The 19,663-nt window shown below is 42.0% G+C and overlaps 1 protein-coding gene across 2 annotated transcripts in view; it reads left to right on the forward strand.

Annotated features, from left to right (window-relative positions):
* The first annotated feature begins 1,035 nt into the window (after positions 1-1,035).
* The window catches only part of ATL3 (atlastin GTPase 3), a 46,499-nt gene continuing 27,871 nt past the window's right edge, over positions 1,036-19,663 (forward strand). Inside the window, exons 1-3 of one of the 2 annotated variants that reach the window (XM_027532476.1) lie at positions 1,036-1,415; positions 14,287-14,501; positions 14,641-14,784. In XM_027532476.1, coding sequence (XP_027388277.1) covers positions 14,295-14,501; positions 14,641-14,784 — 351 coding nt within the window. In that variant the 5' untranslated portion in view covers positions 1,036-1,415; positions 14,287-14,294. Of the gene's footprint in view, positions 1,416-1,498; positions 1,751-14,286; positions 14,502-14,640; positions 14,785-19,663 lie in introns of those variants that run through there. The other variant, XM_027532475.1, reaches the window with a different exon arrangement.

Here is a 19,663-nt window from a genome sequence, read left to right on the forward strand (position 1 = left end):
TGGACGGAGGAGCCTCCTGGATGGAGGAGTCCATGGGGTTGCAAAGAGTTGGATATGACTGAATGACTAACACTACATGCTCATCACCACCATGTTCAATTTAACTTTTTCAATTGTTTCTGGCAATCGTGACAAGTCATTAGTCTCTGGCCCCTTTCTCTGAGCGTGCCGCACATGCCTTGGATTTGTGTAACATCTTGCTTTCTGCGCAGACAATGTGAAACCCCAATAACCACTTGTCCTGATAGTCACATCTAGTTTCTTGTTGGTCAGTTAGTTTAGCTTGAATCTAGATTCACATATAATGCCTGGAGGAGGTATTCAAATAACCTTGAGAGTTTGCAGAGAATCAGAAGGGGCAGGGGAAAAGAAAGCAAAACAGGACCTCTTTAGGTAAGTTTAGGTTGAATTATCTTTACTTCTTTACTGCTGGCCTAATCACTCTGGGAATGAAACCCAGATCAAGGGCATCGCACAGACTAGAGATGGCTGGAAGGAGGTTCTGGGTAGGTTATAAAAGGTAAGACAGAAGAAAGTGGAATAATGTGTCAAATGAATGAAGCAAGGGTGATGCAAGAGGTGGTAGCGGTGGTGGCGACAGACACTTTAGCCTCTCATCAGCTACTTACCCCCAAGACAACTGTCCCTACCCCAACAAATCCAAAATAACAATATTCTTCAATTGTGACGACTGCCAGTTTTGCAATCACATGTGAGTGTGAATAAAAGCATTTTTGGAGAACCGTGTTTTGTACTGATCTACCATACAGTTTAAGTAAGAGTGTCATTGCCAAAGCAACTTCAAGACAAGCTCCAGGAAGCCAGAGGTTTGTTTACAAAATACAGCCATAGCTTAGAAAGAACAAAGCCAGTGGAAGGACTTTCCCTGGAAGTTCTTATGTTAGCTGTTAAGAGTAGCGATGGTGGGCCATCAGGCTTGGGCAGAGACAGGAATATCCGGAGTAGCTGTAATGGTGATAATGAAGTCACGCCCTCCTCTCCTTGTGAAGTCAAAATCATTTAAAAAACCAGTGATGCTCACGTCATCCGTGGTTGAGGCCTCCCTTCGGTCCTTACGGTAGAGTGCCGCCTACCCATGGCTCCGGCTAGCGTTAAACATCGAAACCCTCCCAAACGCCGCCGGTAGGGGTCCGAGGCCGGTTCCACCAAAGGCCTCGGACCTGGGCCTGGCCTCAAGACTAAGCTGGGCGGGGACCACTGGCCGGCTCGGTTCTCCCCGCATGGCCTGCTGGGAGTTGTAGTTCAGTGGTCGAAAAGCCGCGACAATCCTGGTCCCTCTCTTCCGCTTCCTCCCCGCCCCGGATGAGTTCGCCAAAAGAGAACCGCTGGCGGGTAACCAAAGAACGAGGGGCTACAATTCCCAAGGGACCGTTGCTCCCAGTGCGCAGCCCCAGGTATTTAAGACCGAGTGTCTGACTCCAGCGCACGCGCACACGCGTCGGGCGGTGGCGGGATTTTGCCGCGTGCGCTTTCCCGCCCCAGTCGGCTAGGCGCTCGCTGCGCCTCGGTCGACCTATGCCAACCCTCTGTGTTCTCGCTCTCTCGCGGCTTCGCGCGCCCCTCCTCGCTAGTTTCTGTTAGAGCCCAGGCCACGCCCGTTTCCCGCCTCCAGGGCCTGGTTCGTTCCCGCCCCAGCCCTGCCCTTTTTGCGCCCCTGCTGCTTCTGCTGGAGGCGGAGGCTCCATGTTGTCCCCTCAGCGAGCGGTAGCGGCTGCATCGGGAGGAGCAGGTGAGGCGCCCGATTTCCCCCGAGCCCGCTCCGTGGCCACCTCCACCGCCCTCGCTGCTGTAGCTCCGAGGAGACCGCATGCCCGCGCCGCCGCCCTTCCTCGTCCCGGGGTTGGGACCGCGTGCCCCTCCTTGGTGTTCCTTGGCCGGCTTATTCTGGTCCAGGGGCTGCTCGCGGGGTCGGGACGGTAGGGCACGGGCGGCGCCTTCCTCGGCCACCTTCGGAGGTCGGGCCCTGCGCTCGGGGGAGACTGTTAGTGCCCCTTGGGGCTGCTGCCGCCCGCCTGGCGCCTCCCCTCCCCGCCTGGGGCGGCCCCGAGGGTCGGTGGTCCCGGGGCGTCGTTCCGAGGCTTCGCCCCGCCGGCCCCGCCCTGGCAGAGCTGTGCGCTCTTGGCTGCGGTCCCCTTCCTGCCTGGGCGCTTCGCACACTCGCGGGCCGAGTGGCTCTGGCCTTGTCAACGGGCCCAGGGAGCTGAGAAAATATTACAGATGCCGTATTCAACCTTTCAAAAAGCTGTGGAGGGCTGCGAAGTGTCTTTGAGTTGGAAACTTTATTTTTATCCTAACGACCTTGAGTTACAAGAAGTATTAGGAAGACTGATTTTCAACCCCCACTTATCTCCCTAAAGGAGATAATAGAATGTGGCCTAAACTGATTTTTAAGAAGTTCTTTTAGTACGTGTGGTACAATACGTTCTTTTGCTTTCTTGAAGACATAAAGAATAGTGAGTGAAAGTATTAAAAACAAATGGTCACCATAAATTCGTGGGTTTTGATTTCATCTGTCGTTTTACCTGAGTTTTTTTTTGTTTGCTGCGTGTTCTGTTGAAAAGGCCAAACGTTTTTTTGCGAAATCTAAAGGCAACAACAGAACATTGAAGACTCTTCAATAAATCCCAGCCCTGAAATTTGAACACGAAGTTGGGTAGAATGTTTTGGGAAGGAGAGAAAAGAACTAACGGACCAAAAACGTGGTTTCACATTCTGGCTGGCTTTTGGGGAATCAAAACCTACGTAGTTTTAAGTTTTAAGCCAAGATACGTAGTCAGCATTGCAGTGTTGAGTTTCAAATGAGTGCTTTTTTTTCAGTCCCCACAGAAAGTAGCTCATAGTGTAGAAATCTCTCTTGCTGCTTTAACACCTGTCAAGGAAACGCTTAACTGAAGATCTCTACCAAATGAGGCATTAGGTTCGCAGCGCAGGTTGTTTTATTAGCTATTGTTTACTGTCTTACTGGAGTCATAAAGTTAAGAAAAGTAGTAGTAGAGAAGAAATGTGATGATGTGAGCTAGCATAATTGTTTTAGTTTTCACTAAACAGGGCTTGTTCAGTCGCTCAGTTGTGTCCCATCCTTTGAGACCCCATAGATTGCAGCACACCAGGCTTCCCTGTTTAGAATAGGCTTTTGTAGAATTGGTTTTCTAAGATGTAGCACATGCATTTTTTCATTTTCATGATTCCTAAGTCATAAAAGATATACTCACTAATTATTTAAAATGAAATAATGGAGACTTGTAAGAAATGTAATGTCTTCTCTGCCTCTCCAGTTCCTCCGTGGTAGCCATTACTAACAATTTGGTCATATAGTCTAATATTTCTTTGAAATATTAGGGCACCCTAGGGCGTGTGAACTTGTTTGAGAATTGGTTTAAAATTTACCTCTCATGACTAGGCATGCCTTTAAAATTTCTGTGGCCTTGTGTTTCATATTGAGAAATTGTTTAAACAACACAACTATAGTTTAAAGTTAGTCTGAATTTTAAAACATTTTCCTGACTTTGAGATTCTAAGAGCATATTCTCTAAAAAATATCAAGGGGGAAACATGATGAGAAAGCTTTTAGTTAAAAGGAAAAAATAAGTCTTTTAGTTGCTGTAGAGCTGTGGTTCCCAGCTCTGCAGGGACTTTAGAATAATGGGGTTTTTAAAACCTGCCAATGCTTGGAGCTAACTCACAGATTCCGATTTAACTCATTGAGGGGCCAGGCACTAGTGAAAAAGCTCCTAAAACCCAAGCAATTTAATTTTTATATTAATAATCAAATTTCCCTATAGGTGGTTGCTTAATTTGATTTATTGCATTATAGGAAGTATGATTTGTAATGTCAGTATTTTTGTATTGAGTTGGTACTCTTCTGGGCTTCCCCAATGGCTTGGCGGGTAAAGAATCCACCTGCAATGCAGGAGACAGGAGACGGGTTCCATCCCTGAGCTGGGAAGATTCTCTGGAGGAGGAAATGGCAACCTACTCCAGTATTCTTGCCTGAAAAATCCCATGAAAAGAAGAGCCTACAGTCCATAGGGAGGCTAAAGTATATTACAAATTAGAAAGTAGATTTTACAGACAGAGTAGGTGAAAAAGGAGAGAAGTAGATTAATTCTTTATGTTTTGAAATGATGAGGAATCCAAATCAAATATTGCCAGTTAAGAAAGTCTTATTCAAATGGAATACAGATAATTAAAACCTTCAGCTAACCAGGTTGATTTTGGTGGTGGTCTTATTTTTAGGGTAAAGTCAAATAAGGTGAATATTGAATTCTTTCTGTTAAAAAGATTTTTTTCTCGTTTTTAGATTCAGTCTCTGCATTTCTGACATAATTTATTTTCATAAGTCCATGAAGCACTGCAAAATTCTTAATTGACTAAGAAAAAGTGCTTTTGTTCAGCATTGTGTGCGCTAAGCATTCTGTGGAGGCTTCCCTCATAGCTCAGTAGGTAAAGAATCTGCCTGCAATGCAGGAGACCTGGGTTCCATTCCTGGATTGGGAAGATCCCCTGGAGAGGGAAATGGCAACCCACTCCAGTATTCTTGCCAAGAGAATTCCATGGACAGAGGAGCCCGGCAGGCTACAGTCCATGGACTTGCAAGAGTTGGACATGACTTAGTGACCAAACCACTACCTGTGCTAAAATACAAAAATTTTCTACGACAGATGAAAATAATCTTCCTCGTAAACCTTTTAATTAATTAGAATGTAAATTTCCCCTAGTATTCTATTGAGTTGTGTTTAAATAGTATTTTCATGGAAACAACCTTAGAAATATATGTGTCTCTACCAATATACTACCTTGAGACAAAAGGCACTCCCACCATCAGCAAAAAGGAGCCACACCCAGCAGTTCTAGAGTTGGCTGAGAGTTTCCATGTACCTTTGTATATGATGATGTGTTTTCTTTGGCGTTCTCTGTGAACTGGGAACTTTAAAAGACTGCCAGCAAAAACAAGGCATGAAAATGGTATGCTTCTGTTTTTGGGTGTGTTGCTTTTGCTCTTTAGAAAATGTGGTATTTCAAAAGGAGAATGGAAAACTCAGGTCATAACTTTACCCTGAGTCATGCACACTGCTCAGTGAACTGTTTCTTTAAGTATAGTTAGGATTTGCTTTTCAGAACTCTCTGGACAGTAAGGATGAGAACTGAGGCTTGCTCTGCCCCAATGGTTTTCAACCCAGGGTGGTTTTGCCTGGTTGGGACACTTGGCAATGCCTGGAGACATGTATGGGTCTCCCAGTCAAGAGGGAGCGCGATTGATACCTGGTGAGAAGAGGTGAGAGATGCTGCTGAATATCCTAAAGTGGGATAGTTCCCCATAACAGAGCTATTCACCCACAATACCAGTGGTGCTGAGGCTGAGAAACCCTGGTCTAAACCGTTCAATTGATCTACTAACTTCTGTCTGAATTCCCTGAAATAGCAATTGTGATTGCTTCCAAATAACTGGTTTCGTTGAGTTTATCAATGTTTTCAAATATTTGAGGAGCATTTAAACTTCTTTCCCCCATAATGCTTTTTCTGATAGAACTTGTTTCTTAAGATGTATGTTTTCCGTAGGGTCAGAAAGGCCACTTACAATTCAGTTGTCTCATCTGCATTTATTTAGCCTGTGCTGCTACGTTGTTTTTTTCTGCCCTTTAAAAATTCAGAAATCTGGAAAGAATTAGTGTTGTAATTTGCATAGTCTCTATAAATCTTTCCTAATAATAATTAATTTCACTTGTTAGTCTTTCGGCCATTCTGTATGTGAAGTTGTTTTGGTGAAGTTGTTCAGTTGCTAAGTTGTGTTCGACTCTTTGCAACCCCACGGACTGCGGCATGCCAGGCTTCCCTGTCCTTCACCATTTCCTGGAGTTTTCTCAAACTCAAGTCCACTGAGTCCAGTTATACATCGATTAAATAAGCATATTTAAACCTAGTGATTAATCTGGATTAAGATGTGTATTAAAAAGGAGAGGCTAAGTCAGTGTTTTAAAAGTACTTAGAAAAAACTTCCATGTCAATTATTGGAATCCTTTATAATTACCAAATATTTTCAATATTTCTACATACTTTGAAATGATGACTGATACAGTATTACTTTGAGCTATTTACAGCACTAATAATTGGCAGTATAATAGTTTTACCACTCACCTTTTTTTTTAAGGTAGGTTTTAAGTTCACTAAACTTCAGTTTTTCCTAAACGTAGGTTTATAAGTTTACTTAAATGTAAACGGATGGTCTGGGAACTGGGATCTCACAAGCTCTGTGGTGTGTCCCCCCCAAAAAAAGTGTATACTGAGGATAGATATGACTGGTCAGGCCATATCTTTTGTATGTGTATAAAATGTCACATCTGTTGTTCATGAACTCTTCATATACTAAACAAATATTAATTGTTCATATAAGTGAGTGTTACTCAGAAAATGTCAACTTAGAAAATAATTACTTTGCTAAGGGAGAAGGCATATAAGGTTACCACTTAAAGGTTTTTCTAGCACCATCCCTGGAGGTTAGATCTCCAGTATGATTCCTGAGAAATGGAAGTAATTTCACTGCAAATAGGGTGTCTCTTTCCCTTAAAAAAAACCTCAAGTCTTTTGTGGAGTCCTTGCTGTGCAAGTTGCTTTTTTTATCATGAATTTTGGTCTGTTCTTTAGCCAGGCCTATACAGTTTAAGTTAAACCAAAGCATGAATAGGTTCCGTAACAAGTTTGGCCAATTTAGATATTCAGGAAATTTTCGGTTGTGCAACTGGCATTGAATTTTAGAGCTGGAAAATGGCTTTATCTAACTGCCTAATTTTGTAGAAGAAACTGAGACATAGGTAAGTAAAATGATTTACTCATGCTGTTAACAGTTAGTACGAAACTGGGCCCTGAAGTCTGGGCTTCCCTGATTGTTAGGGAAGGCCTCTCTCCTCTACATACTCTTTCACTTGCATAACAATCTTTGCCAAACCAGGAGCTGAAGTTACAGAAGGAAGAAATGATAGGGTTTGGTGGTACATTGCATATGAGGCAGGAAAGATGTGGAGGCTGAAAGGCAGAGATTTGAGAGTGGAGTAGCTGGCAGGATTCACTTTGATGATACTAAATGACTAATGATACTATATGCAGAGGTTTAATCTTGCCTCATTTTACTGTTGAGATTGAAGGCTGGACATGCCCAGAATCACACAGGTTGTTAGTGGGAGAACTGGAACAGGAACTTGTCCTCTGACTCTTATACCCATTTATTTCTGTGTAATACTCCACCGAGACTGCGAGAGTAGGCTGATGGTGGAATATCCAGGTGAATGTATGCCACAGGCAGTTGCACACTTGGACCCAAGTGCAGGTTAGAAGTTAATGAAGTTGCATCACCAAAATAGAGGGTGCAGTGAAATTAATTAATTAATGGGCTTCCCTTGTGGCTCACCTGGTAAAGAATCCACCTGCAATGCAGGAGACCTGGGTTCGATCCCTGGGTTGGGAAGATCCCCTGAAGAAGGGAAAGACTAACCACTCCAGTATTCTGGCCTGGAGAATTCCATGGACTGTGTAGTCCATGGGGTCGCAAAGAGTCAGACACGACTGAGCGAGTTTCAGTGAAATTAATGAGCAGAGAGCTCAATCAGGGAGAGGATGAGATCTGTACAAGGCTAAAGCAGGGCACTGGTGGGCATCACAGGCTGAAAAGAGGTTGATAAAGAGGCTGGAAGGGAAGGAGGAGTGGGCATTGTTGTAGAGTCCAAAGGTTTTAAGAAGTGTTAGAAGTCGTGGGCCATTGTGTTTTATCACAGGTGTAGGGTTGAATGAGAATCAAGAAAGGCCTATTGCATTTGGCAGGTGAGGTCACTGATGAACTAGATAATGGTTTCAACAGACTGAGAGGAAAGTCAGATGGCAAGGTGATGAGAAGGGAATGGGTAGAGGAGTGCATGGAGACAGACTTGAAGGAGGCTGACAGTGACAGAAAGGAGACTGGGAGGAGGAAGGGAAGAAACTGACTTTACCGCAGTTCTTTACGTGTACTGTTAGGTTCAGTGTTCATGATACTAGAAGCTATTATTCTATGGTATTTACGGGGCCTGAACGTGACAGTTTCCTTACTCCCCAGGAGCTCATTACAATATACAGTTGTAATGAGTGGAATAATCAGTGAAGGTCGCTCAGTGGTGTCCGACTCTTTGCCACCCCATGGGCTATATATAGTCCATGGAATTCTCCAGGCCAGAATACTGGAATGGGCAGCCTTTCCCTTCTCCAGGGGGATCTTCCTGACCCAGGGATCGAACCCGGGTCTCCCGCATTGCAGGTAGATTCTTTACCAGCTGAGCTACAAGGGAAGCCCCAAGTAGAATAATAGTATGTGCTAGTATTCTTTTTTTAATTAATTTATTTTAAATTGAAGGATAATAGGTTTGCAATAGTGTGTTGGTTTCTGCCATACATCAGCAGGAATCAGCCATAGGTATACATATGTGCCCTCCCTCTTCAACCTACCCCACCACCTCCCAATAGTATTTACTGGTAGGGGAAATAGGAAAACAGGTTCATTTGATTGAGTCCATAATATGTGTCATGGGCTTCACAGGTGGCTCAGTGTTAAAGAATTGACCTGCTAATGCAGGAGCCACAGGAGACCTGGTTTTGATCCCTGGGTTGGGAAGATCCCCTGGAGAAGGAAATGGCAACCCACTCCAGTATTCTTAACTGGGAAATCCCATGGACAGAGAGAGGAGCCTGGCAGGCTACTGTTCGTGGGGTTGCAAAGAGTCGAATGTGACTGAGCACGCTCGGAGTTTGTGTCAGACACTGTTGCTTTGAGATGGTATTAGTTTTATAAATAAATGGAACTACAAATGGTTGGATGTTTACCCACAGTCACATTGTGACTAAGAGGTGGGGTTTACTTGTTTATTATGCAAATGTTTCCTGGATGTCTCATCTCTGTGGGCACTGTTCTGGTTCTTGGGGGACAGAGCATTGAACAAAAGAGACAAAATTCTCTGTCCTCATAGATCTTACATTCTGGAGGTGAGAGAGTAAGGATTCAAGCCCTGTGGACTGAGGACTGGGTGGGTCAGGCCTGAGGGAGGGTGCAGGTGAGTGATAAAGGATGAGCAAGTGTTTGCTGGAGTCAAGCGGAAGGCACATTTCAGGCCGTGGAAACAAATAGATGAATAGGCTGTATGTTTGAAATTTTGAAATTAGAATAGCACTTGGATCCTAACTTTCTCCTAGGAGCAGTATAAATTTACCTGGGAAGATGAGGAGAAGAAAGAATTAGAGAAACTAAGGCAACAGGGTGGAGAAGACAATGGCACCCCACTCCAGTACTCTTGCCTGGAAAATCCCATGGATGGAGGAGCCTGGTAGGCTGTAGTCCATGGGGTCGCTAAGAGTCGGACACGACTGAGCGACTTCACTTTGACTTTTCACTTTCATGCATTGGAGAAGGAAATGGCAACCCACTCTAGTGTTCTTCCTGGAGAATCCCAGGTATGGGGGAACCTGGTGGGCTGCTGTCTATGGGGTCGCACAGAGTTGGACACGACTGAAACGACGCAGCAGCAGCAAGGCAACAGGGTGAATGGTGAAAGGCTTTGACTTACAGAATTAAGATTTTAGCTTTGAGCCATCAATCCATAAAATGTTTTTGATAGTTTTGATACGTAGTTGCTGTCATGGTATGTTTATGTACTATAATGAAGGTGTTCAGCCCTAGGGAATGAGGTGACAATTGAAAGCAACGCTCTGGAGATGTTGACTTGAATGATCAACCTGATAGGCAGGAAATATTGGAAGCTGGCCTGGCTAAAGGAGAGGGCCCTGAGGTTTTGATTAAAGGCTTTAAGGGGTTGGGGGGATCTGAGATGCAAAGATAAATGCGCAAAGGACATTTACATGATACCTAAAAATAAGATTTTTGCTTGTATGATCAATAATATAGTTTTATTGTCTTAGGAAGTGAGAGAGAAAGATAGTATGGTGAAAAGTGAGCACCTCTGTTTGAATTATTGATGTGTATAGTTCAAAATGATTTTTCCTTTATGTGGACCCAAACCGAGATCTTTTAAAGTCCTTTGTGCCTACTATACTGTTAGAAATGCAGGATCTCCCCAGCTCCCTCAACTAAATATAGCCCGGTTCTCTTCCTTTTCACTTTACTATAGGCAGAAAGAGGAAGAGATGAGGAAAGGTTTTATCTTTTTTTTTTTAAACTGTCCTTAGTGGTCTTCATCTTTTCTTGAAGTGCAAGTCATTGCGTACAACTGTGTATATTTGTGTCACGGAATTTTTCTATCTTGTTTGTAGTCCAAGTTATCTTCCATGCCTGTTGCCCTGACAGTACCACCTGCATCCTTAGGGTGGTGGCTTTCGACTATATTACATACATATTCATTCTTATTAACAGTTGTTTGTTGTGTGCCTGCTTTCTGTTGGAAATTGCTCAGTGAACTAATAGATGAAGTGGGAAGAACCAGTGCCAGGAAGTTAATTGTGGAGTCCGGAGGACTACTGTATTGGTTACTCGGTTTGGCTGTCTCTCATAGACCCTCCGGAGAAGGAAATGGCAACCCACTCCAGTGTTCTTGTCTGGAGAATCCCAGGGACGGCAGAGCTGGGTGGGCTGCCGTCTCTGGGGTCGCACAGAGTTGGACACGACTGAAGCGACTTAGCAGCAGCAGCACAGACCCTCCAAGTAAGTGATTTAAACAAGGTAGACATTTTCCTTTCCTGTGAAACTGAGCCAGCAGTGGCAGTTTTGCGACACTTAAGTCCTCAGCCCTACCTGTCTCGTTGCTCTAATATTCCTGAGGTGTTACCCTCACACGCCTGGTCCAGGGTGACTTGCTCCTACGTTTGCATCTAACCAGCAAGAAGGGGGAAGATGCATGATCTGAAAGTTGCTGTGTCATTTCCAGTCAGAACTTAGGCACTAGTGATACCCTGCATACAGGGTTGGTTTGGAAATGTGTTTCTTCTGAGTATTTATATGCCTAGCTAAAAATATTACCATAGCAGCAGGAGAAAAATGGATGTTGGGGGAGCAACCAGCCATCTCAGGGACTTTGGTACTGCTTTGAGTATTGCACAGCACTTAACCCCGTGCCTTATCCATAAGGTGTGAATAAATTGTTCTCATTTGTTCTTTTATATGAAAGATTGAAGGTCTTCACGCCCCGGATTCACCTGCTGTTATGTCAGTAAGAACTCCAAAAGATTATTCACAAGAATGTTTCCTTTTTGTAATGGGAAATAATGGGAGAGAAAGGTGTTAGTACCTGTGTATTATAGTGCCAGCGTGACATTTAATCTATAGTTATAGGTTGTTTTCCAGTAGTTTGCAAAAAAAGTAAAAAATGGCAAGCCTTTTGTTGCTATCTGATACTGTAAGTTTAAAAAATGAGCAGCAGTGCATACTTAAAGGGTAGAGTCTGGCAGTCAGACTGTTGTGTCTGCTTTGCCTGCTATCATCATTCAGCCTTCAGTGCTTCCCAGACGAAAGGGTTTCTGGAACCATGTGTATGATTTTGGCCATATCTACCTACCTCTACTATGCTCAACTTAATATTTGTTCTTCAATTTGCTTTAAATTCATTAGTTTTGTTTTTTTTTTAACTTAGCCTCCTTCTAAGCAATAATCCACTAAAACATGGTTTTGTTTCCTAATTCAGTTCAGTTCAGTCGCTTAGTCGTGTCCGACTCTGTGACCCCATGAATCACAGCACGCCAGGCCTCGCTGTCCATCACCAACTCCCGGAGTTCACTCAAACTCATGTCCATCGAGTCAGTGATGCCATCCAGCCCTCTCATCCTCTGTCGTCCCCTTCTCCTCCTGCCCCCAACCCCTCCCAACATCAGGGTCTTTCCCAATGAGTCAATTCTTCGCATGAGGTGGCCAAAGTATTGGAATTTGCTTTAGCATCGGTCCTTCCAATGAACACCCAGGACTGATCTCCTTTAGAATGGACTGGTTGGATATCCTTGCAGTCCAAGGGACTCTCAAGAGTCTTCTCCAACACCACAGTTCAAAAGCATTAGTTCTTCGGCACTCAGCTTTCTTCACAGTCCAACTCTCACATCCATACATGACCACTGGAAAAACCATAGCCTTGACCAGACGGACCTTTGTTGGCAAAGTAATGTCTCTGCTTTGGAATATGCTATCTAGGTTGGTCATAACTTTCCTTCCAAGGAATAAGCGTCTTTTAATTTCATGGCTGCAGTCACCATCTGCAGTGATTTTGGAGCCCCCCAAAATAAAGTCTGACACTGTTTCCACTGTTTCCCCATCTATTTGCCATGAAGTGATGGGACCAGATGCCATGATCTTCGTTTTCTGAATGTTGAGCTTTAAGCCAACTTTTTCACTCTCCTCTTTACTTTCATCCAGAGGCTTTTTAGTTCCTCTTCACTTTCTGCCATAAGGGTGGTGTCATCTGCATATCTGAGGTTATTGATATTTCTCCCGGCAATCTTGATTCCAGCTTGTGTTTCTTCCAGTCCAGCGTTTCTCATGATGTACTCTGCATATAAGTTAGATAAGCAGGGTGACAATATACAGCCTTGACGTACTCTTTTTCCTATTTGGAACCAGTCTGTTGTTCCATGTCCAGTTCTAACTGTTGCTTCCTGACCTGCATACAGGTTTCTCAAGAAGCAGGTCAGGTGGTTGGTATTCCCATCTCTTTCAGAATTTTCCATAGTTTATTGTGATCCACACAGTCAAAGGCTTTGGCATAGTTAATAAAGCAGAAATAGATGTGTTTCTGGAACTCTCTTGGTTTTTCGATGATCCAGCAGATGTTGGCAATTTGATCTCTGGTTCCTGTGCCTTTTCTAAAACCAGCTTGAACATCTGGAAGTTCACGGTTCATGTATTGCTGAAGCCTGGCTTGGAGAATTTTGAGCATTACTTTACTTGCGTGTGAGATGAGTGCAATTGTGCGGTAGTTTGAGCATTCTTTGGCATTGCCTTACTCATTCATAATTTCCTAATATTCATTAAATACCCAATTATTAGAATCTGCTTGCTAATGCAGGAAACATGGGTTTGATCCCTGGGTTGGGAAGGTCTCCTAGACAAGGAAATGGCAATCCACTCCAGGAGAATTCCATCTAATCCATGGGATCACAGAGAATGGGATGTGACTTAGCAACTAAACAACAGCAACAGGTGTCCTTTTAACTGCTTGAGAACCTCTCCTTTAGTACAGGAAGTGGTGCTTTGCTTCGTTTCATAGATTCCACTGCTGCTTTGTGTTTTTTTTTTTGTAAACTTTCTGTAAATCCACATAGCTAAGTGGCTCTGAATTTCAAAGAATATCTTTGTGCTTTTAACTCTAGAAGAGAAACTATGAGTTAGTGTTAATTTTGAGCTAAAGAATTGCTTGCCTCTAAAACCTTGACTAGGTTTTTAAGAGTGATCTGCAAAGCATAGTGACCTACAGATCTTTTCAAGTTTTCTCCAGGACTTGGGACCTGTTACTTAACTTTCGTAGGCCTTAGTTTCTTTATTTTTAAAATGGAGCCGTATTATTTACTTCGTAGAGTTCTAAGGATTAAGTAAAATGATGTATGTGAAAGGCTTGGCCGTGGCAGGTACCCTTTCTACTCTTGGTGGACTTCTGGTTTATTTTCAGTTTGGGACCATTTTGAATGAAGCTCATGTGAACATTCTTGCGTATATGTTTTTTGATGGATCTACACATTTATTTCTCGTAGGTATATACCTAGGAGTGGAGTTGGCTGGGTCATAGTTACGTTTAGTTTTAGTAGATCCTGCCCAGCAGTTTTTCAGAGTGGTTCCATCCCCATCAGAGTGTCTGAGAATTACACTTGCACCATTCTGACGGGCAAGCAGTGGTATCTCCGTGCGGTTTGGATTTACATTTCTTTGTTAAGTAATGGTATAGAAACTTTTCATACGATTATTGACCATTTGGATATCCTTTTTAAATGAAATGCCTGTTCATAATCTTTTGCTTATTACTCTTGTTAAAGATGGAATAGTTGTCTTTTTCTTTGGGATTTCTATAATGATTCTGGATATGAGTCCTTTGGAGTTAGGTGTTACAATATTTTCTTTTAGCCTGTAACTTGCATTTTTACTCCCTTAATGATGTCTTTTAATGAACAAAATTCTTAATGTTAATGAAGTCTAATTAATTTGTCTTTTTTCTTTTCTTTTATGGTTGGGTGCTTTTGTGCTCTGTTTAAAAAGTTTTTACTCTTCCATGCTAAAGATACATATATTTGAAACTTTTTTTTTTAATCTCTATAACAACATAGGTGATGCTATGGAGAGTGGAAAGCCTGGTCCAGTGCAGGTTGTTTTGGTTCAGAAAGACCAACATTCCTTTGAGCTAGAAGAGAAAGCCTTGGCCAGCATCCTCTTACAGGACCACATCCGAGAGCTCGATGTGGTGGTGGTGTCGGTGGCTGGTGCCTTCCGAAAGGGCAAGTCCTTCTTTCTGGACTTCATGCTACGCTACTTATATTTCCAGGTGAGGTAGAGTTATTTTATTTCAAATTAGAAAGTGGAGACTTTTGTGTCCAAAAGAGCAAACTCACCTCATGAGTTAATCCTTGATGTGCAAAGTTACTTGAATAAGTTTTAATGGAAATTTCTTATTTCTCCTATAGAAGGAAGGTGGCCATTCAAACTGGTTAGGTGACCCAGAAGAACCGTTGACAGGGTTTTCATGGCGAGGAGGCTCTGACCCAGAAACCACCGGAATTCAGATCTGGAGTGAGGTTTTCACTGTGGAGAAGCCAGGTGGAAAGAAGGTAAGGAAGAAAAAGACTTACAAGCTACCAAATACAGTGAAATGAAAACTTTAATGTAGTTTTCAGTTAATCTGAAAATGTAATTTTCAGATAATCCAGTTAAAATGATTTTTATCAAAATGATATGAGTTCAAGATTTAAAAATAATGCACGAATGCAGTTTAAAAGGTCAGTGGTAGCAGAAGGCTTCTGAGATGACCTAGCCCTCCGTCTGCTCATTTTCACTCCCAGAGGCTAATGCTCTCAACTGTTCAGAAGTTCCTTTACGCTCCTACTTCTGTCAGCGTTCACTCTACCCACCCCTCCGGCTGTCAGCGGCTCCTCTCATGAGCCTCATAATCTTCAGTTGTAGAGCAGCTCCCAGATTTCTTTGTAAGGGTCAGCTGGGGCAAGGTATATGTCTGCTCCAGTGGAAAGAGAGAATCTGGGGTTACAACTGTTTCTTAAATAGACTTTAACCCTTCCTTCTGTTTTTAGTCTCACCCTAAAGCATCTTTCCATGGTTGTTTGTGCCTCTCATTTTTTGTCTTTCCAAGGCTTGAGATTTCCTATCTCCCCTTCACGTTGTTCAGTTTCAGCCTTTTCCTTGATGTTAAGTTATTAAATATTTTGAGAGATGCAGAATTGATGCATGACTCTTGATCACTGTTTCCACAGCTTCTGTTTTATGAATTTCCTTATTATTTCTTTAAATATTTTGTTTCTGTTTTAGTAAAGTTTCAGAAGAAAGGTATATTAGAAAACCCTCTAATTTTTTTTTAAATGCTTAGATATGCATACAAAAAAATGTGTAGCAAAATAGGGAGATTTTTGCACTTTTTTTTTTCAAGGAAGAGAATGTAGAGAATTCCCTGGCAGTCCAGTGACTGGGGCTCTGATCACTGCCAAGTGTACATGTTTGATTCCTGGTCAGAGTACTAAGATCCCATAAGCTATGGGGGCGAGGAGGTGGGTAGGAAGAGACTGGAGGAGAATGAGGATTTTTTGAAATATAAGGTTAGAAACTTTAGCTTGGAAGGATCTTTAGATATTATTTTATCCATTCTTTAATTTTTTAAACAGCTTTATTAAGATACAATTGATATTCCATTTCTCCCCTCCCAAGTTTTGTGCTTTTGTCATATATTTTACTATAACAACATTGTTTTTATTTTTATTTATGTTTAAATATTCAGTTATCTTTTAAAGATATTTAAATAATAAGAAAAAAGCCATGTACTTACACATGTAATTACCATTAACTGTACTTCACTTTGAAGTCCAGATTTCTGTGTCCAGATTTCTATCTATTTTTTGTGTTCATTTTTTCCTCCCGCTTGAAGGACTTCCTTAAATAGTTCTTGTAGTGCTACTCTTCTGTTGCGGAATTCTTTGAGCTTTTGTTCTGTGTCTGAAAAGTATTTCACCTTTGTTTTGAAAATAGTTATGCTGGGTATAGAATTCTACGATGGGAGTTTTATCTTTCAGTGCTTCAGAGATGTCAGTCCCCTGCCTTTTTGCTGACATTGTTTCTGCTGAGAAATCTATTGTTATACTTATTTTTGTTTGTCTCTGTGTTTAATGTGTCTTTTTTTGTCTGGTTGCTTTAAAATTTTTTTTCTTTATCATTTTTTTTTTTTTTTTAGGAATTTGATTATGACATGTCTTTGTGTATTTATGTTTCTTGTGTTTGAATTTTTTTGAGCTTTTTGAATCTGCAGGCTTATAATTTTTATAAAATTCAAACATTTGGGGGGCCATTGCTTCTCCAAATATTGTTTTGTCCCTATTACATGCATGCCAGGCTGCTTGAAGCTGTCCCATAGCTCACTGGTGCTCCATTCACTTAAAAAATTTTATTTCTCTGTTTCCTTTCAGATAGTTTCTGTTGCTAAGTCTTCTAGTTCACGAGTCTTTTAAATCTGTTGTTAATCCCATCTAGTGTATTTTTTTCTTTAAACATTTTTTCTTTATTATTTATTTTCACTGTCAGTTCAGTTCAGTTCAGTTGCTCAGTCGTGTCCGACTCTTTGCGACCCCATGAATCGCAACATGCCAGGCCTCCCTGTCCATCACCAACTCCCAGAGTTCACTCAGACTCACGTCCATCGAGTCAGTAATGCCATCCAGCCATCTCATCCTCTGTCGTCCCCTTCTTCTCCTGCCCCCAATCCCCTCCAGCATCAGAGTCTTTTCCAATGAGTCAGCTCTTCGCATGAGGTGGCCAAAGTACTGGAGTTTCAGCTTTAGCATCATTCCTTCCAAAGAAATCCCAGGGCTGATCTCCTTCAGAATGGACTGGTTGGATCTCCTTGCAGTCCAAGGGTTTCTCAAGAGTCTTCTCCAACACCCAGTTCAAAAGCATCAATTCTTTGGCGCTCAGCCTTCTTCACAGTCCAGCTCTCACATCCATACATGACCACTGGAAAAACCATAGCCTTGACCAGACTGACCTTTGTTGGCAAAGTAATGTCTCTGCTTTTCAATATGCTATCTAGGTTGGTCATAACTTTTCTTCCAAGGAATAAGCATCTTTTAATTTCATGGCTGCAGTCACCATCTGCAGTGATTTTGGAGCCCCCCAAAATAAAGTCTGACACTGTTTCCACTGTTTCCCCATCTGTTTCCCATGAAGTGATGGGACCAGATGCCATGATCTTAGTTTTCTGAATGTTGAGTTTTAAGCCAACTTTTTCACTCTCCTCTTTGACCTTCATCCAGAGGCTTTTTAGTTCCTCTTCACTTTCTGCCATAAGGGTGGTATCATCTGCATATCTGAGGTTATTGATATTTCTCCCGGCAATCTTGATTCCAGCTTGTGTTTCTTCCAGTCCAGCGTTTCTCATGATGTACTCTGCATATAAGTTAAATAAAGCAGGGTGACAACATACAGCCTTGACGTACTCCTTTTCCTATATGGAACCTGTACTGAGTCTTAATTGTGGCTCACAGGATCTTTGTCATGGCAAGGGGGCTTCTTAGTTGCGGCATACATGTGGTGTCTAGTTCTCTGACCACGGATTGAACCCAGGCCCCCTGCATTGGGAGTATGGAGTCTTACCCACTGGACCATCAGAGATGTCCCTCATCTAGTGTATTTTTCATTTCAGACATTGAGATTTTCATCTTCAGTTTATTTTAGGTCTTTTTTTAAAAATGTTTTTTATGGCACTTAACTTTTTGAATGTGTGAAGTACAGGTATACAGAATACTGTTTTAGAGTCATTTTCTGTTAGTTTTATGTCTGTGACAGTGATTTTTTTTCTCATTTGGGTGGTATCTTTGCGTGCTCATTTGAGTCATATCTTTGCATGCCTGCAAACTTTTGGTTGGATGCCAGAATTTTAACTAGTGTGAATTTTAACTAGTTGAATGCTGGATAGTTTTGAATTCCCATAAAATACTTAGCTTGTTATGTAGGATGCATTTAAGAAATTTGGAAGCTGATGGATTCTTTTTGGTCTTGCTTTTGAATTTTAGGGTTTGTTAAATGAGACAGCTGTATTTAATCTAGAGCTATTTGTTCTTTACTACTGAGGCAAGACTTTAGAATTACAGGGCTTTTGTAGTCTGACTGGAGGGAAGAGGTGCTATTCTTGCCCCCCTGTGAGCAGTGGGTAATCTTCCCTCTAAGCCTTTTGAATGGCTCTTTCTCCAGCATCAGGTAATTTCCTTATTCACATGAGCTTGTCGAGACTCAGCTGAACACTTGATGGGGACTCTGCGATCCATGGTGTTCTTTGCCTCTGTAGCCCTCTCCTCTCAGGCGCTCTGCCTAAGAGTCCCGTTGCCTTGGTCTCCCTGACTCTCAGCTGTATTTTCTCAACTCTGGGACTCTGTTGGCTCTGCCTGGGTTCCCCCTCCTTAGCCAGTTAGCTGTGTCACCTGCAGGGCTGACCTCATCTGTTTCCTTTCTCTCAAGGATCATTATCCTTTGTTACCTGATGCCCAGTGTTTTGCCTCTGTTTCATAAAGTGTTAGTTGCTCAGTCATGTCTGACTCATTGTGACCCCCTGGACTGTAGCCCACCAGGCTCCTCTGTCCATGTGATTCTCCAGACCACAGTACCAGAGTAGGTTGCCATTTCCTTCTCCAGGGGATCTTTCCAACCCAGAGATTGAACCCCGAGTCTCCTGAATTCAGACAGATTCTTTTTTTTTTTTTCAAATTCTGCACAATTTTGCTTATATGTGGAATCTAAAAATTGAAACAAGTGAACAAATGTAACAAAATGAAAATGAGTTCTAGATCTGGAGAGCAAGCAGATGGTTGCTAGAGGGGATTGAAGTTGGAGGAGGAAAAAAATAGGTGAGGGAGATTAAGAGGTACAAACTTCCAGATACAAAATAAATGAGTAATGGGCATGACATATACATTATAGAGAAGATAGTCAATATAATCTTTGTATGGTGACAGATGAAAACTGGACTTAGCATGGCGATTTTTTTGAACATACAGAAAAAATCGAATCACTATGTACCACAAACTAAGACAATGGCATAGGTCAGTTATACTTTAAAAACAAACTAACCAATAAACAAACTCATAGAAAAAGAGAGTTTTGTGGCTACCAGAGGCTAGTGATGAAAGATGGGGAGAATTAGATGTATTCAGTCAAAAGGTACAAATGTCTGTTTATAAGATAAATAAGCACAAGGGATGTAATTAATGTACAACATAATATAATTAACATGCTGTATGTTATATATGAAAGCTGTTAAGAGAGTAAATCCTAAGAGTTCTCACCACAAGGAAAAAAATTTCTTTAATTTAGTATCTATGTGAAGTTGATTGATATTCCCTAAACTTATTGTAATAAACATTTCATGATGTAAGTCAAATCATTATGGTATAAACCTTAAACTTATGTAGTGCTATCTGTCAATTATACCTCAAGAAA

The sequence above is a fragment of the Bos indicus x Bos taurus genome, chromosome 29 (genome assembly GCF_003369695.1).
Source record: "Bos indicus x Bos taurus breed Angus x Brahman F1 hybrid chromosome 29, Bos_hybrid_MaternalHap_v2.0, whole genome shotgun sequence".
NCBI lineage: Eukaryota > Metazoa > Chordata > Mammalia > Artiodactyla > Bovidae > Bos > Bos indicus x Bos taurus.